Source organism: Onychostruthus taczanowskii, unplaced genomic scaffold, assembly GCF_017590055.1.
Source record: "Onychostruthus taczanowskii isolate IOZ18803 unplaced genomic scaffold, ASM1759005v1 scaffold20, whole genome shotgun sequence".
Classification (NCBI taxonomy): Eukaryota; Metazoa; Chordata; class Aves; order Passeriformes; family Passeridae; genus Onychostruthus; species Onychostruthus taczanowskii.
Genome location: NW_024499240.1, coordinates 6,141,753 through 6,164,407, shown reverse-complemented (window position 1 = coordinate 6,164,407; position 22,655 = coordinate 6,141,753). Strand labels below are relative to the sequence as shown.

Here is a 22,655-nt window from a genome sequence, read left to right as displayed (position 1 = left end):
ACCCAGCCAATAAATAAATGTTAACCTCACCGAGGTTTTTATATGCAGGATTTGATCTGAAACAAGATGGCCAAGAGCCCCTCTTTGTAGATCGCCTCCTCAAAGCGGCTGCGCTTCCAACTAAAGGTGGCTTCACGCGGCCGAGCCAGCTGCCAGCCACGCCACCGAGGCGCTCGAGCGGGGCCAGCCGATTAGAAATAAATACTTTAAAAATACTTTCAATATTTTTTTAAAGTGTAACGGCTCTTTGTGTGATGCCACAGTTTGTTTTACTCTATTAATGATTTACGACTTGCTGTCTTAATTAATCCTTACATAAACTACAAACACCAGCCACTGTTACAACTGTTCAAGACTACTCTCTCAACTAGCTCAGACCGATTATACTAAATAGGTGAAATGTAAGTCACCACGGACCTGAATCCCTCTCCCGAAGTATTGGTGAAGAAACTCTACAAATACCCACATAAATACATTAAGACGAGGATAAATAATCAGTGATACAAAAAATGTCTCGCTTAAAATAATAAATACATATCATTTAGTCCAATGCGATCCTTACGTTACGGAAGAACTCATAAATTAACTTCTCTGAAATAAGCTTACGCGCGGGCGAGTTCCGACGGCTCACGACTGGTCTAAAACACCTCAGCATGACGCGCTGCTAACACTACAGCATCTCTAAGACTTACCTTCAAGTACATCATTACCAGCTTATCAGTCCCTCGGTTGGCAGTATATTGCACTGTCATGCTTAAAACAGCTCTAAGAGAAAGGCTCCTGTTCACGGACCTACTCGGGGCTGCGGAAGAAAGAAGGGAGCTGCTAAGGGAGACAAATCCACTAATACTGTTGGCACTCGAGAGCACAGTAACACTGTCCCGTCAGAAAAGTGAGGTAATGGAGAGGGGAGCGGGGCCCGCTGGCCGCCGCCCCGCTACAGATGCGTGAGCTTGGGCGCCTCCTGCATCCGTCCCTGAGAGGTGTGGTGAGAGGAAAGGTCCGTGTAGGTAGGGTGGGGGTCGCAAGGTCCGTGGTGGTGGCCGCCGGGGATCTGGGCGGCGCAGCTGTAGTCCACGCTGGCGGAGGAGGGGTGCTGCAGGTGCCCCAGGTTGAACATGGGGCCTGAGGCCGGCATGGAGTCCACGAAGTTGCCCCCCACGTAGACGGGGCTGCCCTGCAGGCTGGGGTTGGCGAAGCCGCCGCCGCCGCTCTGCATGGGGTGGGGGTCGTACTCCGCGCCCGCGTAGCGCTTCTGCTGCGGCAGGCAGCTGCTCAGCGGCGCCGTGTAGGCGGCCAGCCCGTACATGCTCTGCTGGGACTTGGCGAAGGAGGTGGGCGAGGGCGCGTCGTAGCTGAGGCTGTTGACGCCGGGGAGCTGGCTGGAGTAGCCGACGTGGTTTGGGCCGCTTAGAGGGGGGCTGCGGTCCGGGGACTGTCCAACGGGGGAGTGCATGATGCCTTTGGCTTTTTGGTCCTTTTTGTACTTCATCCGGCGGTTCTGGAACCAGATCTTGATCTGCCGCTCGGTCAGGTTGAGTAGGTTGGCCATCTCCACGCGGCGCGGCCGGCACAGGTAGCGGTTGAAGTGAAACTCCTTCTCCAGCTCCACCAGCTGCGCGCTGGTGTAGGCTGTTCGCACCCTCTTGGAGGCCGGCCCGGGGGGGCTCTTGTCCTCGCAGCTCTCTCCTGCGGGGAAGAGGCACAAAGAGACATTGGTTCTCCACACGAAAGACAGCCCCCCGTTCCTCCCGGGGTCCCTCGGAAACCTGCTGTACCCTCTCGCTTTGTCGGCGCCCGGGGAGGGGGTGCAGAGGACCCGGGAGCGGCCTCCCACTCCTCGCTGCCCGACATACACACCCTCCCGCAGCTGCCTCCCCCCAGAGACCACCAGCGGCCACCCGTCCAGGCAGCCCGCCCCCAGCCTGTCCCACCTGCAGCGCCCGGCAGGGCTGGGACCGCTCAGCGGGGTGGGGTGGGGGGATAGGTGGGCGATGGCAGCTGGAGGAGCAGCAGACAAGGCCCGGAGCCAGGGGGTTCAGCCCGACGGGTTCAGCCCGAGGGACTCAGCCCGACTCTCCGGGCTAGGAGTGGGTCGGGGCGAGGGTTTTGAGCTACCTGGGGGGGCGCAGGTGCTTTTCTGCTTGGAGTTCTGCCGGGACTCCTTCATCCAAGGAAATATCTGCTTGCTGAGGGTGGCGCTGGCCGAGCCCGAGGAGTTGGGGCCCCCCTTAGCTTTTTTCGGAGGGGGCACACTGGGAGGGGGGTTGGGCGGGGAGGAGGGCGGCAGGGCCGGGGGCTGGTGCTCGCCGATCCCCGGGGGCTGACTGCCCCCGGGGCCGCCCCCGCCCGGCCGCATGCAGCTCCCGCTCAGCTCGCTGCCCTTGTGGGCCGGGGCGCGGCCGGGCGCCGAGCCCTGGACGGAGCAGGCGGAGCCGGGGTACTCGCCGTCCAGGCCGGCCTGGCCGTAGGGCTGGTGGGCCGCGCCGTAGGGGTAGGCGTCGGCCTTGCTGTAGGTGTAGCCCCCGAAGAGCCCCGCGTTGTCGTAGTAGGCGGCTTTCTGCATCCTCTGCTCTGCGATCGCCGAGGCCCGCGGCCCCCGCTCAAATAACATTGACCGCCGCCCCGCGCCTCACGTCGTCGGCCCGGGCCACTCGCAGCCACCTGGGGAGAGAAACAGCCGGGACACAAAAGAGACTTTTAGAGGGGGAAATCGGCTGGTAGCGGCTGGCACGGGACGGTTCCGGCACCCCCCGCCTCCCGGCACCCTCGGCCTCGGCCTCCCATCCAGGGGAGGGCTGGGAGACATCAAGGAAGGAGCAGGGGACCCAAAGAAGGACCAAGAGACAAAAGGAGAGGAGCAGGGTCACCAGGCAGGAGTCAGGGCAAACTGGGCCATACCAGGGAGAGAGCAGAGTACACCAGGGAAGGACCCGGGGCACTGCAGGGAAAGAGCCACCCCAGAGCGATGTGCAGGGCGGAACGGAACACATTGGCGGGACATCCTACAGGCCACCTTTTGAAGCATTTTGGGGGATGTTTTATTCGCTTTGTTTTGCCTTTGCACCGTTCCCGCTCCAGTTTGGCTGGATGGGACCCCGCGGTTGTAGGCAAGGGCTCTCAGGGAGCAAATGTGCTGGCTGGTGTCCCCAAAGACCCAGTGGCCCATTTCGGGCGAGAGCATCCGCGCCCCCCGCCCCGCACGCGTGCGCACGGCCGTGCGCGGTTGACATGATGGATGGAGCCCGGGCTGCGGCCGGGCAGAGGCAGAAAAATCCCGTCCCCTTTGTAAACCCGCCCTTCTTCTTTCCCCGGATTCCTCCAGAGTTAAAGTATAACCGGCGCCATTCACTCCCTTTACTTTGCACTATAAAGGAAGTCGCAGGTCAGCTCCCCTATTTTGATTCTGTGATGAATTAAATTCCCTCACCCAACGTTTCTCGTCCCTTTTATTTGTACCCAGTAGAAAGAACCTGAGACATTTGAGGTAATTTTTAGAAGGTTCTTTTCTTTTTTCGGCCTGCAAGCTTATGGCTCTCCCCTCCCCGCCCCCCGGCTCCCACATGAGGCTGCTCCCACCGAAAGGCACGGTCCCCTTAGGGCAGATGTTTTGAGGCAGGGTGCTGTTACCTTTCTCCTTGCTGCTCCCAAAACTTCTCTGCGCTTAGTACAAGATGGAAACTGTTCTGCAATTTTAGTGCGCCTTTTTAATATTCCCTGCTCTTATTTTTCTTGTGGGATAGGGGTTTTCTCTGACACTTTTGGCAATTTTGTAAATTAGCACATACTTCACCTGACAATGTAAGTCTGTAAATCAACATATCTTGAGACTTCCTTGTATTTCTGCAGGATTTAAGGCTACTAACATACTAGAGCAAAGTAGCTAGAAATCTTTGAAAGATGTCCGACAATTATTGTTCTCGTGCCTATACTTATGCAATACTAGGAGAGTACTCTTCTTTCTCTCGCAAGTACCCTTGGTCCCGCCAAGTATCGTTGATCTGTTCTCTAAAATTCACCGGCAAACACATCTCTGTAAGTCAAAATAACCTCAGCGAGCTGCGATCCACGGCCGCTCTAGGCGGTTTATCCCGTGTCACAGACAGCCGGGGTCCTTTTCTTTCCTAAACAAAAGCTTGAGATGATCTGTGGAGCTGACAGAACGGGAATTGGTTTTTTCTCCTGGAAAATTTTTGTTTTAAAAGTCTTCAGATATGGACGATGGCGATAAAAATTAGTTTTAGTACGATGTGATAATCTTGACGAGTCTTGAAAGTATTTTTGCCCAAATAACTCTGTCTCTCTTTTCCCACTTCTGTCATCTACATTTTCGGGACCGGTCTGGACTGAGGACTTTTGTTAGCACAACACTGCCTTAAGCGTAGGCTTTTATATGCCTTGTGAAATATAGTTCCCAAAAGAATACACAGAATCTTAAGAAAGAATATTGCTGTTAAGCTGTTAAAAGCCTTATTTCTTTTCTGAAATACCAACTGCTTGTGAACTCTGCTTGAACCTAAAAAGGAGGCTATGGGCCATAAATCACATGGACAATGCTCAACTGTTTGGTGGCTCATCTTTAGATCTTAAAAAGAGAGAGAGGGAGAAAAAGAGGGAGAGGGAGACCTATCCAGGGTTTGATTTTCCACGAGTGAAAGGCCCGGGGTGATGTTTTTATAGGTAACACCAAAGCAGGGGCTCAACACTTGGTGGTTTGGCCAGAAAGAGCCTACGGGGAAGAAAAAAAAAAAAAAAAAAAAAAAAAACGTGACATCCAAATGGTGAGGCCGAGCCGTGGGAGGTGGGCTTGGAGGCACTGAGGGTAGGAAACCGCAAAGTATCCATGTCTGTGTTTCAGATTTCCCTTCTTCCCCTCCAGAAAGGTTAACCTCATCTGAACTGTTAGGCGTTGCACATGATAATGGGACTTTTTGTCCTGCCGCTGGTTCCAGTGCTTTTGCGGGACGCCGACCCTCTCGCGGCTCTGCCTGGAGAGCAGCTGGGAGCCCAGGCGTCCAGCCGCGCGTGTGCGCGGGAGCCGGCTGGCCCAGGCGCTGCCAGTCGCTTTCCTCCCGACACTTTCATATTAAGCAGTTCTCTACTAAAACTTCCACTACACTTAATTCTGCTTCGGATCAATATCTAATATGATACCGAATAAATAAGAGGCGGTGAGAGCGGCCAGCGAAGCGGTTATTAAAGCAGCCGGAGCTCTCAGGGTGCATATCAATGCACCTGTCATTGCGGTTGTAGCAAAATTTATGACTGCTAGCGCCGTGGCAGTAAACGCTCCGGCCAGGAATGAAAAGGAAAACACTTCCCAAGCCCCGGCACTTTCAGAAGTGCAAAGCAGCCGGCGCGTAGGAGGGAGCCCGGCAAAAGAATCCCCCGCTCGGCACGTTTCCCGGCCGCCGGCCCGGGGCAGCCCTGTATATAAGGAAAGCGCTGGGGCCGCCGCCGGACCCGGCCGCAAGCAGGGCAGCCGGGCACCCACCGCTGGGGCTGCGCCGGGGCCGCGGATGTCTCGTCTTTGAGAGCACTGGGGAGCGCGAAGGGGCCCTGCGGGACGCGGAGCGGGGCCGCCCTGGGGCCTCTCAAACCAGCTATGGAGCCCCCCGGGGAGCCACCCGCTCCCCGCCGCTGGGTCCAGGCCTTGGCTGCTCCCCAGCCGGGCTCGACTTGCGCGGAACAGGGGCGGCTTCCAGCGGGGCTTTCTGCGGGCCGTTCTTTATCTGACGTGGGGGGCGGCGAGCCCGGGGTGCAGCCGCCGGCGGGTTCCACCGAGCAGCTCTCCCGGCTCGGAGGGCATGGGCCGGGGCCGGGCTGTGCTCCCTGCGACGGGCCTGTCGCGATAGGGAAAGCGAGAGATGGATGGAAAAGGAAATTTAGAGAACTCACCAAACTTACGTTTTTTCTTGATTTTTGACTTTAACTGTGTGAGTAGGATCTTCAGGTTCCTTTGGATAATCCGTGGGCACGGACCTGCAACAGAAGTGATAACTCTCAGCGGAAACTGCTTTGTTTTGGACTTTCTTCCTTAGGACTTTGTTAATAAATGCACATCTCGTCCGCAGCCCCTCACCGTGTCTTTCCGTCCGCGTCAGATCTTTTACCAGACAAAGGGTAGATGTTTCTCTTCATTTATTAATAGCGCTTTGAGAGAAGCGGGGAGCAAACAAACGTGCAAAGTGCTCCGGTTGCGGCTGGGAGCCGGGCAGGGCGGCCTGCGGCAGCCGCTCCGGCGGGCCCCGAGCCCCGGCCACGAACCCATGCCTGCCTTCCCGAGCAGCCAGCCCAGCCCCGGCCGGGACGCGGGGAGGCAGCGCACGGGGAAAGCGAGCGCCTTTGCGGGGGAGCTGCGGGCGCCTTCGAGGGTCACAAGCACCTCTCCCGCCGCCCGCACCCACGGCCCGCGAGGAGTTCCGCGGAAACGAAGCTAGCGCGGGACTGTCTCCGTTTCTCCCCCCAGATACCGAATAAGACCGAGAGAAAGATAAGCGAAGAAGTCCCAGCATTGAAAATCCTCTGCAAACATTTGCGTCTCGAAATTAGTATTTTGCCTTTGTCTGTGCAATGTGTCGATTCAGGACTTTAAGAACTTAAGAGTGCCAGAAAATCCCCCACAAAGAAGCCCAGGTCATTATAAAGACGATATCTAGCCACCATAAGCCTTTGAAATGACCTTTGGCTCGTATAGCAATAACTCACCACTTAATGAACAACCAACGGAAGCGCCTCCGATAGCTCACAACACAACAGATCTTACAACTTTCCACCAAGTCTTCTCTCTCCCTAACCAAACTCAGTAGGATGCTACATTCCCCTTCCAAATCACCTTAATTTATGCTGGCAAACTGGAGTTAGGGAAGTGGAGCTTCATGATTACACATGATGCTCGCTCAGGTTCCTGGCCCAGGCCTGTCCCGGTAACGTCTTATATAATGTATTCACGTGGGCGTACGTCAACTTTAAGTGCTTTATTTTTTTAAAAGAGAATTCATTAGAAATAGCACTTTACACGGTGTATGAAGGCAACCTAAAGTGGGTTGCACCTTAGCCCCTGAGCGGAGAGATCATAATATTGCAAACCAAGTCATTGTTAGCCGCTGTTGATTAACACGGTAAGTTTTCATTTTGTGCCTAATTAATTATCGACTTCTCATCCCTTTCCGAAGCAGCTTCTCAGCCTCACAAGAGATAGCCTTCTAGCTCTAGACATGCTTTATTTAGCCAGAGCTTGGCCAAATACCAAGACTTCCACGGCCACAGGAATAACCCCCAAAGTTTGTACTGCGGAGAGAGGAGTCTGGGCACGCTGGGGTTGTGCTCGTCTCCCAGCGCTCGGAGAAGACGTTGCCAGAGCTGAACCCAGGGAAATCTTTAGAATTATTCAGGCGTGGGACCAGTATAGGTATTATTGAAATTTTAGGTGAAGTTATAAGTGAGTGCTTCCATCGAGCCAAATGAAATGCTGCTTGCAGTAATTGGATTCAGCTGACTAACTTGGCAGGCCAGCAGCTTGGAGGCATACAGCTAAGAAAAATGTTCAGTGCTTTTAACTTCTGATCGAGCAGAGCAACACGCAACAGAAAATAATAAATAAATAAATAAACAAACAAACACCCTAACTTTCTCCTTTTCCCTTGGCCTCCCACCTATTTCCTTCGGGGCTCTCCGACCCCCGCCGAGGACTCGCCCGGGTGACTCGGGGAGGGCAGGGTCCGTTCCAGCCTTACACACATTCTCGCTCGACAGCACAACGCTGGGCTTTATGCAGGGGCTTTACAACAGACATAACCGAGAGTTCACCCGGGCTCCAGGCAAGCCACCAGTCAGTAGAAGCAGGCGTTCCTGGGAGAGTCGGGCTAGTTGCAGCAGCCCAAGCGGGAGCTGAGCTGTGTTTGAGGGGAGGCTGTGTGGCCACTTCCAGACCCCCAGTCCGCCCAGAGGCACCGGTCCCCCCCAGGCATCTTCCCACCGCCTTATTGATCAAACCACACAAATGCAGGGCAAGAAACTTCTCGGTAGATAAATATCAAGCCGTGCTTCAAGTCGCAAGTGTAACTCGAAGGCATGAGCATACTGGTAACAACAGTACTAAAACAACTGCGGAAGGAACACAACAGCCACTAAGGAACACCAATGCGCTGCCAGGGAAAAAGGTTCGGGAAGACACTTGGCACGAACATTTGAGAGATCCTATGTTTGGGCTACGTTACCGATGAGCCTATTTTAAATCGCCCTTTACAAATCAACACGGCTACCCCCTGCCCGGCTAACCACGGCAACGCATTAACGTGATGCTCAATCTCACTTTGGCAATGGGAGCATCTAGCAAAGTTCTCTCGCTCGTTTGTTTGCTTATTTGTAATTTCCTTCCTGAAACCACCGAAAACTGGGGAAAGGACATGGTTAAACGTATTCCCCTAGCTTTTGGAAATGAGTTCACTTTTTATTTAAAGAACATAATAAAAAGAAGATACAGCTCAAAACGTTCAAGTAGGTGGAGACCACTCCATACATTTGCAGCCACTATGGGCAGAGATTGCAAACAAATTCCAGACCGTCTCTGAGTAAAGGAGATAATACAGCCCCTGCGGTTAAACGTCCCATTTTGTCATGCAGTTGCTTACCTGTGTATCAATTTATCATAAACCTGGGTTCCTCACTTTTCAGGATCTGCGCTTGCAGTTCTTAGAATATATCCTTCACCCTTTGTCTGCAGACAATACTCTCCTAAACCTGATCTTGCGGTTTTACAAATATTTCCATACACCAGAATTCCCGATAGAACGAAAACAGGCTCAGGCTCAACTACCAATAAAAGAGAGCGAGTGGAAATCGGAATTTGTTGGGCTTTAAAAAAAAAAAATCAACACACAACCCTTTAGCCATCAGCCTCCTGGAACCAAAGACAGCAATTGGCCGGCTCTTGTTTTGTTTTGGTTTTAAATCGTGCGGCCATTGATGAATTTTGGGGGCGAGCAGGAGAAATCCCTTTATAATCAGAAATATAGGCACTGCCTTAAAATACAGGCATATTGGCCCACGTGATCGCAGAGCAGCGCGCCGGGGCCGAGGCTGGCGCGCTCCCCGCGCCCCCCCGCTCCGCTCCGCACCGCTCCGCACCGCGGCCCCCGCACTTACGCGCCCCGCGGGGCTGGCGAGCAAGGGAAAAAGGTGAATTCCGCGGGATGATCCCAGCGCGTAGAAATTCCCAGCGGAGACAGAGGAGGTATTTGGAACCAGCTGCGGCCGGGAGCCTGTGCCGGGGGCAGCTCCGCAGCAACGCTGCTCTGGCGGACAGGCGCTGGGGCCCACTGGCGTGCGCGACTTTTTGCTTTCTCCTTCTCCGGACCGGGAAGATGCGGGGCAGCGGGGACTACCCCTGTCTGGAGGCTAAACAAACGTTGGGGGGAAAAACCCTCACGACATTTGTGCGTGTGTGTGTCTGCCCTGAGCCTGCCTCCCTGCTCTGTGTGTGTGAACAGACATGGAGCAAAGCCTGTGTATATCTGTCATGAGTGCCCACAAAGCTCCCCAACAATACCAGCTAGGCAAAAGGAAAATATATATATGTATTAGCTTCTCTGTTTGATTTTTTGTAACATATCTGTAGCTATAAATACACCACACCTAATCTAACATCTGCTATGATTTCATTACCATCCAAAGCATGTGGATGTGACAGTAACGTATTACCTTACAATACTAACCGTAAGTGCATTGTAACATTTATCTAAATTACATTGCTTTTCCTGACTTTGCAAACCAGTTATAAAAAGATTGGAGTCCAGTGATGGAAACATAAGTTCAATGTAAATTATTGTGTATGGCGTCGGATTTATAATCCTATATTTCTTCGAAATGGTGCACTTAAATCTCGCCTCAAGAAAGAGGTAATGGTTCTTTATATCCTTTTTAGTCAGCCATATATTTTGGTGTCTGGGTAGTTTTGCCGAGCCCCCCGCGCTCGCGTGTCTGTGTGTACATACAGCAACCCCTACACGCACAGCGTGTTCTGCATACTTGTGTACATGCACACAAAGCCGAACATAATTCTGGCCGCTGTTTAGACATTTTGGATGACGGAGAGGTCTTTAGCTTCCTACACAAAAGTGAGAGGGGGAAAGCTGGACACGAGCAAAGAACACGAAGAGGATTCAGAAGAAAATGCCTTTTTGGAGGGCAGTTCGGAACCCCCCGGAGAAAGCCTCCCAGCCCTTCGGTGTCTTTTCAGAGTCTAGTGAAAAAAGAAAAAGAAAAAGAAAAAGAAACGGGGGAAAATAGAAAGAAAAAGAAAAAACAGGCAAATTTCACGTGAAAATGGAGGACGGCTGAAAGAAAGGAGCACCTTTGCCACCAACGCCAGAATTAAGATATCGTAAAGGGGACTGAAAAAGTATTAAGGAACTGTTAATCCTTTGGCTGGTGGGACTCCAGCTTTGCGCGAATTTGTCTCCAGTAAAGGATCTAAGACTTCTTCAATCGGAGCATATGTTCATAGAGCAATAAAACAGAAAGATTTACAGTCTCCGCCCGCCCCCCAGCAGCCTCGCACCCTTTCAGGAATTACTTATGATGATTTATAACAACAACTCCGGCAATTGTCAAACTGATAAAATAGCCCGGGCTATATGCGAGAATAAACGCTCTTATGAAAGGGTTGCGATTTATGTTCAGGTCCATTTTACTGCGTGTCTTGGTGGAGTTTGGTTTCTTTCCCGGCCCAATAGGATAATATAAAACTTCATTGATAAAAATGTAGGAGTTCTCGTGAAGTAGCGAATCTGTTCCTTAGTCACTACCACAGCACATAAACATTTGTCATTTTTGAATAATTGAATTAATGTGTTATTGTTTGAATGTATAATTCATAACATAGGAAACTTTGTCTCTGTCCTGCCACCGAAACGGAAGCAATAAAAAGCTACAATCTAGGGTTTTTAGAAATTACTCCAGCAAGGGATAATAAAGAATATCCTGTTTGCAGGAGGTATTTCCAGCTGACTGGGATTTCACAGAGAAATCTCAGACTCGCCCGTATTCTATGGAGTTTATAGAGAGTGGCTTTGTACAAAAACAAAAATGCTATTTTTCCCCAGTCCGGGCTATTGATCGGGGACTTGCAAGCCGGCATGCCCGCTCGGGGGCTGCGTGCGGCCGGAGTGCCCTGCAGCCCCTCGGCGGGGCCGGGCGGCCGGGGCAGGAGCGGCGGGGACAGCGGGGCCGGAGCCGGCCTTTGTGCGGGCGGCGGGGGAAGGCGCGCCCGGCCCCGGCTCCGGCCCCGCTGTCAAAGACCCACGGCAAAATTTACGACCCCGCTGGCGAAGGAGCCGAGGGCCTTTCCCCGCCGCTGGGAGCGGGCAGCGGCTGCCCTGACAGCCGCATTGTTTCCTCCGCTCCGCTCCGCGCCTCCCCGCGCAGGCAGCCGCGGCCGAGCCGCCGCTCCGGGAGGCGGTCCGGCCATCAGCCTCCCTGCTCCGCGGAGCTCCGCGGCGCTCCGCGCTCGTCCTCTTTCCCCCGCTCCCTGGGAAGCAAAGGTCATCGCTTGCGCCCGGTCCGGTTCCCGGCCGCTGCCGCGCTGGAAATCAGGAAGCAGCGTGCCCTATTTGTCAAGTGTTTGACAGCTGAGTTCATTAAGGCTTAAATAAGGAGGAATAAAAGTAAAAAATATTTACGTACCGGGCGTCTCTTTTTCAGCAGCTACCCAAGAGCTAGGTGTGCAGGGAGAGGGACGGCACCCTTTGTATATTATATTCTTGGGATCTCTTCAGTTTTCAAGTCTGATAGAGTCCTTTGCTTGGCAGATTAATGACGACTCCGTGTTTCTTAAGGGACGTGCTGAATTAATTATTTCGCAAATCACGTGGTCAGGACTTGTAGAAATCTATTCTTATCATCTTCCTTGCACTTTGAAATTCTGCCTGTTATGACTGTTCCTAGCAAGATTATTTTGGTCTCTAGGCTTGGGGGGAAGGAGGAAAAAAAAAAAAAAAAAAAAGGAAAAAAGAATCAGGGGAAAGGGCTAACAAACATGGCCGTTGGAAGCGGTGTGGCTCTGCACCGAGAGGTCCCTATTTACTGTACTGTACAGTGAGTGGGGTTTGCTATTGACTCTGCCTTTCCTCTTCATTCTTACCTTAACGACTAGTGGTGATATAATATACAGAACTGTATTGATGTATCGGGAGTAACAGGAGGAGCCATTAAACAGCAGAGAGAGAAAGTATAATCACAAGATATGCCTCAATATTTAAACTTAGCGAGTGTGTGCTTAGAAAGGCAACCCCAGCCTCCCCTCGGCGCACTTGGGCAGTAAGGGCACATGGTTTCTGCTGGGCACCCTGCTCCCTGCCCGGGCTGAGCCACAGACTGTATTTTTGGACTCGTGCCTTGACCACACTCCAGGAGAGGACAAGCCCTCACTGACAAGTACTTATGACAAAAATAGTGCAATCGACTTCTCCTGGCTGTGTTATCGTCTGAGATACTTACGCTGGGAAGAAAAAAAAAAAAAAAGTGCTTGCCGTAGGTGCATGGCAAAGTTTGAAGTCTCCAGGTTGTGTTTTCTTGTGATCTTTCTTTTGTATCCGCTGTCAAAGTGAGAGTTACTGCTCAGGAAAAACTACTCTCTGCATTGCAATTTCGAATTTCCATTTCTTTATTTAATTGATTCTTTCTAGGACTCACCTAAAAGACACACATCTGTGTGGGCATCGAGGTGACTTCAGGTGTGGCTCCTTGCCTCCTACCACACATGCAGAAATCCAGGAGTCATTCTAGGAGGGCTTGTTAAATGCAAAGCAGCAGCAAATGGATGACAGGCACTTTTAACTGCAGCCCAAAAGTAAATATAGACTCCAGCTTGGCCTAGAGTCACACCATTATGGCTGAGGCAAACAGCAAACCTGTTCAAAGGGACATTTGGAAGGATGCTATGCCGAGTCACTCATTTTTTAACACTGTAATGATGGGAGGGACCAGCATTTTCACAGAAGAGAGACCCACCTTGTAAGGACTGATTGTTCAAGGTACAAACCAGAATCTATTTCGCTACACCTTTTATTATTTCAGAAGTATGTGGAGGGCTTACATCAAAACTACAGGCGACAGTTAGTATAAATAACGCTTTAATCAATGGCAGCAAAACATCAGCAAAGTCTATAAAAAGCATCACACTTCAACAGAGATGAGAGCAGCGCTGGACAATGCGACCGTTTAACAAAGGCTCCAGTACACAACCTTAACCCGTGATAAACAAAAATAATCAGCTTCCCTTCATACAAAAAATAACTCTGGAGGAGGGTTACAATCATTGGGGGGGAAAAAAAAAAAAACAACAACAACCAAAAAACCAACTCGGGTTCGTTTTGCATGGGAGATAACGACCAGTGGGTGCTACTGGTCATTATTACAGACATTCCTGACCATTCAGAGCAATGGCAGCTGGAAGCTGTTTCTGTTTGGTACTCTCTGCCTCCACTTCACATATTCTCCTGTCTCACGGTGCAATCACACCTATGTGAACCTATAGTGCTCCAGCCTCGCTCAAAGGGGACGTGCAAACAGGGTTGTGAGAGCTGTGCCTGCTGAAGCCAACACTCGTCCTGGAGTTATTAACATTTCAAAAGACAATGAGACAAATTCTGCTCGCAGCTACATGCCTGTTTGACTTCAGTGGGCGGGGGAAGGAAATCTGGGAGCAGAAGTTGGTCCTTTAACTTCGGGAGCCATGTCGGTTGATTAGAAGCACAAAGCAAGGATTTGCTTATCCAAGGCCAGTATTTTCCAGGACTGTACCACAGATGCCAAAGTTGGTAGCTCTCGAATAACACTTTTGCCCTGCTCGCAGCCAACTTATGGGACTTTAGGAAAACAGCGGGGGTCCGGGAGGAGCATTTTCAAGAAGGGCAGCTAGAGGGATTTTACTTCCCCACACCCCTTTTTCTTCTTTATTTTAATAGATACGTATGAAGAGCAAAAGGATGGCTTTGAGCAGCTCTGGAGAGTAAAGGCCACTAGTGCAGGAACCTAGTGTAACAAAACTTGCAAACTTGTCTCAGGAATTCCCTCCTCAAGCGCTGCTGCTAGCTGCTCTCCATGCTAGAGAAAGGGAAGGGTAGTTTGGGTCCAAAAGGTTAAGGGTTTAGAGGTCACTCTTCCCGGCTGAAATACAACTAATCGAATAGAAAATTTGTCCTCTGGGTGAACCTGTTCCTGCAATTTAGCCGAACTTCAGTAAAATACCTTTTCAGCTTCTCAACGTGAAGGCGTCAGAAAAAAGACGTCTTTACTATGTATGAACTCGGTGCTTTTTGTCATAGAAACAATGATGCGAATAATGCGGGAATATCCATCTTTAATATCACGACGTGGAGATATTCAAGTATTGCCATGTGCAAGTCTGAGAACTGGGCTAACCCTAAGGAAGAACAAAGAGTTTTCTCCAGGCTCTAAAACAAAAGGCCAAGTCTTAAAGACACTTTGCGGACTTCAAGGGATGAGAAAAGGGCAGAAATTAACTGCTGGCCACAGTTAACGTTGCCGAATACACTCTTGTTGAAAAGCTCGCCTTTTATTTTCGAATTAATTCAAGCCCATTTTGGCCAGTGTTTTCCCGAGCGAGCCCAGAGAGCCGTGAGTTCTCAGTGGGAAGCATCCAGCCTGGAGAAGGGCACGTTAACTCAACCCCTGCTCTTTCCACCTCCCTTCAGTGTTTGCTGAGTTTCCTTCTTCGCCACTTTTTTCTTTAATAAAGAGATCACCCCGTTACAATTTTGGCTATGTGGTCCCTTTCCTAGGCTGCCCTGAGGGTAAAGGAGATAAGGGCTGAGATTTAAAACCGCCTGAGCAGAGGTGTAAGTGGCTCAGGGAGCTGGTTTGGCTTGGTTTGGTAGTTACAGCGCACTAAAACTTTGGCAACCAGCAGGCAGGGACAAATTCGTGGGTATTAGACCAGCTCTGCTCCCATCCAAGCCTTTCATCTTTCCTGAAAACAACTTGCTGAGATTTCCAGCCATTGCAGTCATGTGTCATGGTTTGCTTAAAAACAATCACTGCTCTTAAAAAAAAAAAAAATTAAAAAACCCCCAGACAAACAAAAAAAATCCTCCAAAAACACCAAAACCAGAAAAACCCCACCAAAACAAAAAAAGAAAAAACCCTACCCAATCTTAAAAAAAAACACCCAAACCTAAAAACCAAACAAACCAAAGCCATAAAAAACCCAATATAAACCCAAAACAAAACAAATCAGCAACCCACATAGACTACCTCTCTCTAGCAGAAAAGAAATTTAAAACCAGATTGAAATAACGTGTTCAGCTTTCAGCTTTGAATGGCTCAGTTTATATCAGAAATCACATTAATTTTTCAGTCTGGGTTGCTGTTGTTTTCTGTGGGATTATTTTTTGTGGTCTCGCCTCTTCTTTCTTTCTTTCTTTCTTTCTTTCTTTCTTTCTTTCTTTCTTTCTTTCTTTCTTTCTTTCTTTCTTTCCATTTTTAAATGAGGTATCGATGGTTTAAAGCACAGCGCTGAACAGAGCAGACTTTGGAAACAGATTTCAAGCCTGTTAGCTCTGGATGGCACACGGTAAGAAGCAGGGACACTTTTCCTATTCACAAAGATGGAAATTTCAAAACAAGGGTGGGGGGGAACAAGAAAGTTGTGTACGTTCAAGACAAGTAAACATTACATATGTGTTCATGAGACTGGGAAGGAAAAATACTGTATTTCAGCTCCCCTTCCTCCTTTTTGGTTTGACTATTTTTCTTTTTGTCTTCATTCTTCTATGCAACAAATAAATAAATACACTAACATTACCAGAACATAAAATAACCCGTTTTCACTTCATTTCTATGCACACTTTCTGAGACGTTATGGAAATGAGCAAGAATTTTCATTACACCGAAAAAGGTAAAAGCAGAAAAAAAAAAAAAAAAAAAAAAAAAAAAAAAGTTCACAATTACTAGTCTTTATGTTCGAATAAAAGACTATGCTATGAATTTCCTGTCCTCAACTTGCCCAAAATGTATTCTCCCGAATTGCATGGGACAAAAAGACAATTAAAAGTATAAATCCCAGAATAAAGCATCCAATCTTCACTTTAGAATTCAAAACTGAAACACAGGACAGTTTCATTTTCAATGATTTATTATTTTTTTAAGGACAGAAGGTCTCATTTAATATTTTCCCAATTCCCACTGCCTGCATGATGGTTTGTTTGTTTTTCCCTCTCTCTTTCTTGCCTTTTTTTTTTTTCCTTTTTTATGTTGTGCTAGCAGAGGCAAATAAAATAAAGTCCAAAGTAGCGTCATTTTGTCTCCTTTGTACAACAGTACCTTAAAGAAAGATGACAGTTTCTCGTGTCCTTAGCTGCTACATGCAGGTTCTGCTTGGGCAGTGTCAGTTATGTACAGTACTGGTCAGAAGCGAAGGATGAAATGGAAAATTTCACCTCTTCTACAAAGTTGTCAAGTCAGTCTGATGGTCCTTGGAACCAGTTTGTAAATGGGGGTTTGAACCAGAGGAAGAAGATCTGCCCTTCGTGTTGGGCAGTTTGTGATCTTTTTTCCACTTCATTCTTCTGTTCTGAAACCAGATCTTGATCTGGCGCTCAGAGAGACACAAAGTGTGGGCTATCTCGATACGGCGGCGCCTGGTCAGGTACCTGTTAAAATGAAATTCTTTTTCCAGTTCTAGGACTTGCTGTCTGGTGTAAGCTGTGCGGGAGCGTTTAGGTTCCCCTCCGTTGTAATTGGGATTCACTGGGAAAAAAATACGGAGAACTTTTACAAAGCTAATCTTGACTTGCCGGTCCGACTTTACAAAAGAAAACCTTACGAGCTGCGAGCATGTGGCCGAGCTGGATTCGTCCCAGTTGCTTACAATGGCCGGGCTGCTTTCCCCCCTCGTTTGAGGCAGGCACTACGGGCACACGCAGCTAGGTAGGCTGGGAGCCTCTAGAAGGCTCCTAAAATGGAGTTTTATCCTGCACGGCAAAGCCCCGCATGGCCAACGGCCTATTTCCTCAGCAATAAAAATTTATGGCGAGTGTAATTGGCCACCTCGGTTTAAAAAGCTCGCCCACGAGCCTGGCAGGGACTCGGCAGAGCGCCGCTGAGGACGATCGGAAGCAGGGTAGAAGAGCAAAGTAAGAAGAGGATCCTTACCCGAGTTAACATGGACTTTCTTCATCCAGGGATAAACTACTGCTGGCTGCTTAACTGCGGAGCCGTTTGGGGGTTTGAGGGCCGGCTGCTGGCTGCAGGCTCGCGAGTTGGACATTGGAGGCGGTGGACAATGCTCTGCTGGGCCAGGGAAGTGGCTCGCCGGGCCGGATTGCTCCTGTCCGTGACCCCGCGGCTGCCCGGCAGAGCCCTGGGCATTGCTACAGCTAAAGGGCTGCTCGCTGTAGTTTGACCGTGGGTAGAGTCCCTGGTGCTGGAAATCAGCGCCCTGCGAGGCACTGTAGTACTCGGCCCCCTGCTCGCCTAAGTAGCTATTCTGCAAATATTCCTCGCAAGGAGGAAATTTGGGATCCACATACTTAGAGTTCACCATATACGAACTCATGGCCATTAATTTCTGAAGGTAGAAAATACTAATTTTTCTCGTGTTGTCTTTTTTTCCCCTGCCATAGAGCCCTCCTACTTGCTGTCAACTGAATAAAGTTAGGCGGGCATGTGACCGGCCCGGCCAATGGGGAGCCGGGCGCCCACCGCCGCATTTCCCCGCATTTCCAGCGATTCCACTCAATAACATCCCTCTAACCGAATGACCCCCCTCTCCGGCGGGCCGCACCCGCAAACCAGGTACCGGAGGTGTGGGGGTACCCCGGGGCGGCGGCCGCTGCCCTGCCCACAGCCTTTTGTCTGAGCCGGCTTCCCCCAGCCCCGGGGGATGCTGCCCTGCCGTCCGATCTACTAGCCAGGATCGCCACCGGGGCTTGGTACCTCGCTTTAAATAAAATAAGAAAAAGAATCGAAAGGAATATACAGAGCGATGAGCTGAAGCGGGGTTAAAAGGGAAGAAACTGATAAGCAGGCGAGCAAAAGAAAAGCCATCAAAGACGAGGGTAATATGACGTACAATAGATCTGTCCTGTCTTTGTCTAGCAGAGGTCATCCAAAAGTTACCAGAATTTAGTTCTGCTGAATAAAATTAGGCAATCAGTAACTTCTCATTCACTTTCGAGCCTCAAAATATACGTGTGCATGCGTATGCGTGCACAGACGCAAACCCAAAGTATATTTATAAATCTATACGTGTATGTACATAAAATCATACAGATGGCAAGAAAGAGTTCACTTTTAACCACTAAAGTTCAATCAATTGAACTGGAGACGTCATTTAATTAGGTTAAAAATATCACGGGTTTAATGAGATAAATTCGGTCTTCATTCATCAATATCATTCCTGGAGCACAAGTAAATACATTCCAGCGAGGCGAATGCTGCTTTTGCTGCTGTCGTAAATATTTTGATGCGATCTGGACCCTTGACAGGGAAATTTTGCTAACGTCTGGCATATCTAGCTAATTTATGAGTATCTTATAAAAGACTCATTCACTGATTGGTAGATAATATCTTTTTTTTTTTCCCCAGAAATTTTGTAACTTCTGGTGAATTTAACTGTTTAAATTCACAGATTTTTAGGACTGAACGACAACCGAAGTTTTAAGAAACGTCCTAAAACCTAGCGAATAGGAGCGAGGCAGCAAAACTTTTATAATTTCTGAGTGTTCAGCACCCACATGCCTCTTGATTCCGCCAGTATTTTAACTTCTAACCATCTGCAGAAAGGTGAAGTTTTTGCATCGACCATATATTCCCCTAGAATCGAATCTGTGACTATATGAATATCACACAAATTCGGTTCTACAGGGTATATATAGACAACGTAATAACATTCTGTTTTCATCTACAATACAGCAGGTCTTTGCAATTCTCTTAGTCTCTTACTGTCTTCTGAGGAATGCAAACTATTCTGCTGGGACTCAGTTCTGAAATACAGATTTGCAGGAAGGTGGGATTTCAGAAAAGATTCACGCTTGTTATTATTTGCTGCAATAGAGCTATACGACCCTCCACCAATTCATAGAGACGAATTTCGCCTACCAAATTCTCAGAAAGACCTGCCGCTTTCTTTATATTCTCTGCCACTTACGTCCTCGCTATGGAAAATGGACGTGGTCAGTCAAATTGAGCTATTTAGAATAATAATGGTTAAAGTAATTTAGTAAGGAGTCTTTAAATATTTAGGCTAACACGAATCTGAAAAGATTTTCCAGAATTAGAAATTCCCCCGAAAAAAAAAAAAAAATTCTAAAAAATCGAAACAGAAGTAAAACAGCCTACAACAGAAACAGCGTTTGGTGAAAAAGATGAGATTAAAAGCTGGAGTTAGTTGCTCTCGGGAAAAAGAGAGTTTCCAAATTTACCTTCATCCTATTATGCTGGTCTAGCTATTATCCCCGCGATCTGCCTGCGAGCCTTAGCCTCGCACCCTCCCAGGTTTTCCCTGCCGTAGCGTTTATGGTGAAGGGCAGGGCGAGAGGTCAGCCGAAATCATTTACAAACATATCACAAAGTTTCATTATTTTTACTTTGTCGACAGCGGCACACAGGAGTACAAAAGTTCATGAATTGTGTCTGACCCAGCTCCTCACTGCTGTCCTGCGGTCAACCTCTTCTCCTTCCACTATTTAAAACAGGCACCATAAGGACAAATAATGGTGCGGGTGTGATACATCCAACCACTGCGGAGGGCAGATTTGGGGGTGTTGCGCTTATCCGAGCGATGTGTACCGGGCTGTTTGGCTGCCTCCAGCTCCCAAGTGCCTGAGCTGGGAGATGCTATTTTCAAACGTCTGCTTTCTGACCACTGCGGCGGTGCCTCCTTCACAGCAAGTGCAACTCAAAACGACTTTATATCCTTAATCTCCCCACGGATTCTTCAAATCCCTACCCAGCTATTTTCAGCATCTCTCCCTGCTTTCGCATCCTTTCTCTGGGGGGAGAGGGGACACCCCCCCGCCCTCGCGGGGGTTATTTACCACCCGGCTGAACTGGCAGGGTAACTCCCCTCCGCCCCCCAAAGAGAGCTATGGTTTGGGGCAGCCCCCGGGAGCGGACAAGCCCGCCTAGGGCTGCCCAGGGAGCAGCGACGGAGCTGGGGAAGCAGCAGCTCCCCGTTCTGCTTAATACTACACATTTTCATATTTGTTAGACGCTGTGACCTGCGTTTCACCTTATTGCACGACTTGCTCAGACAGGTCAAAGCCAAAGAGTTATTGATGAACAAAAGCGTTATATATTCACCTCCTGTTCAACTGCCCATACAAAATACTTTTGATCTATCAGGCTTTTTGTATTCTGGTTCATAATCAGTATGCTAAATGTACGTTGGCAGAAAACAAGTAATCCATACATTTAGGGCCGACCCTGTAAGAAAATGCCAAGGGCGTCTACGTAGCGCAGGACTGAGCTATGGGGGAAGGAAAGTTACCTATGGAACACAATTAAAATTGCAACGCTGAAGGCGATTCTTTAGTTCGTATTTATAGTACTCGAAAACCAATATTGCAACGGAAGACAAAAAGACCAGGAGAAGCTTGGCACACATAGTGAAATAGATTATTTATCAGGAAACAGGGAGAGGAAGCGGGGAAATGCAAACAAACACACAGGCAAACACTCCTCTCCTTTACATGCTCCGGGTCAGAGCCGGGCTAGCAGAAACGGGAAGGGCGATGTACAACCTAATGAATCTCCAAATATCACAGTCTTTCCCTCCCTCTTTGAGAGACAAGCCGGTCTCAGCCTGGAGGACCAGGACCAAGGCACTCAGCACCTCACTGGAGCCAGAAAGGTTCAACAGCAGTTCCTGATGCACACTGATCTTCTGCCCTCCCTTCCGTCCCCCCTGGTCTCAGGCAGGACCATCTGGGATGCGAAAACCCCTACGGTAAAAGATTGCCCTGCTAAGCTCTGATACCCATTCTATTCCGTGCCTTCACAGCATTTAAATCCACATTGGAGTCTCCCTTGCCCCGAGACCTCTCGCACCAGCAGATCAGCTCTGCTGCCCGCAGAACCAGGCTGCAGCTGCGCTGCCCGGGCTTGCCAGAGCTGACCGCCCCCAGCTCCTGCCGCCTCTTTCACCCGGCCACCAGCCTGTGCCAAACGAGGGAACATCAGAAAGCAGGCACAGCTCTGCTTGGGATCCCGTCTGGAGAAAAGAGTGGGAGTAGCCAAGGTTATGAGGTGCTGGGATACAACGTGATCCGTCTGGATTCTGCACAGGGAGGCGCTGTACAGTCCCGCCGAGTTAAAATGGAAACGCTGCTAATTGCTTTGGAGTGCTTAAAAGCAGGACGACACCTGTACAGCCCTGTAATAAACCCCCAGGAGACTGCACCTCTGCTTTTAATGCTAGCCAGGATTATGACATGGTACCACAAACTGACTCCACAAGAACCTTCACATGCTGACATAGTCCTTTCTCCTTTTTTAATTTTTTTCTTTTTTTTTTTTTTTTTTTTTTTTTTTTCTTTTTTGAAGGGGAGGGGTGGTGGGGGAGGAGAAAGAAGAAATATTCATCAGGAATCATAGTTTGGGTTTATTTAGGTCTGGAGGGAAGAACCAAGATTTTCGAATAACACAAACTCCACAAGAAATAAAAGGTTACTTACTGTGGATGTTCTTCCATGCTGCAGAACCTGTTGCAATAAAAACGTTTGTTACTGTTGTATTCCACATACGGGTGATATTTCTGGAGAACAATTACAAACCACGTTTGATAGATGAAGGCAGAGAGGAGCTGGTGGCAAATCCTGCAAGCAGAGGAGTGGTGGGACGGAAGACCCTTCCAAATGAGGACCACGTTGCATTCAGGCAGTTTTTTATGAATACACGCTTTCTCTGTGCCTGGGGTGTGATCTTTCACTTTTAATATTCATAGTCTAAATTTTATACCGGATAATTTCTAAAGAAATGAAGAGCCAGACCTCCTTCTTTCACTAATGGAAAAAAATAACAAAGGCCTTTTTTTTTTTTTTTTTTTGTTCTGTGGGAATCCAGTCACATTCAGATCACCTTTGCCAAACCATCACCCACAAAATACGCCATGCAGCATTATATCCTTGCTAAACACAGAAAGACCTACAATTTTATTAGAATAAATATCGGGTTACTCCAAAATAGTTCTCTTTTAGGATCACCTAATCAACCTATCAGTAACCACGAGACATGCGCCTTTGTTTGCATTACAGAAGGATAGATTTGACTTCAAATTTCCTTCAAATATTTTATTAAATATATCCAAAGGTCACATAAGGGAAACAAATCCACACTCTTAGTCTAGTTATCCTGAAATGCGTCATATATTTAAACGTAAATACTAGTGGGGGGTTATTTTCTGTAAGCAATTTTTCATCTCCTGTATTGCCTTCCTACGATATCTTGGCGAGTTATTGTATTAAACACAGAGCAAATGCCTCGATATCAGTAGTTCACTGCATAGAGCTTCCCAACACCTTTCCTGGTTTTTTTTTGTTTTTTTTTTTTAAGTTCTGCCCACTCTAGGTAATATTCATAGCCTGAGAGGAGAGTGGATTCATATCAACATTTTGGCACTAAGCACCCCCTTA

The 22,655-nt window shown here is 48.8% G+C and overlaps 2 protein-coding genes across 2 annotated transcripts; both read right to left on the bottom strand.

The window, feature by feature from the left end:
• Positions 1 to 21,710, bottom strand: HOXD3 (homeobox D3). Its single transcript, XM_041403736.1, has 4 exons — positions 21,699 to 21,710; positions 5,899 to 5,982; positions 2,119 to 2,664; positions 1 to 1,689 (listed from the first exon to the last, which is right to left on the bottom strand). Exons 3-4 carry the CDS (start codon positions 2,612 to 2,614, stop codon positions 938 to 940), a joined length of 1,248 nt encoding a protein of 415 aa, XP_041259670.1. The 5' UTR covers positions 2,615 to 2,664; positions 5,899 to 5,982; positions 21,699 to 21,710; the 3' UTR covers positions 1 to 937.
• HOXD4 (homeobox D4) lies at positions 16,233 to 17,916 on the bottom strand. Its single transcript, XM_041403738.1, has 2 exons — positions 17,176 to 17,916; positions 16,233 to 16,770 (listed from the first exon to the last, which is right to left on the bottom strand). Exons 1-2 carry the CDS (start codon positions 17,582 to 17,584, stop codon positions 16,466 to 16,468), a joined length of 714 nt encoding a protein of 237 aa, XP_041259672.1. The 5' UTR covers positions 17,585 to 17,916; the 3' UTR covers positions 16,233 to 16,465.
• Positions 21,711 to 22,655: the final 945 nt, after the last annotated feature.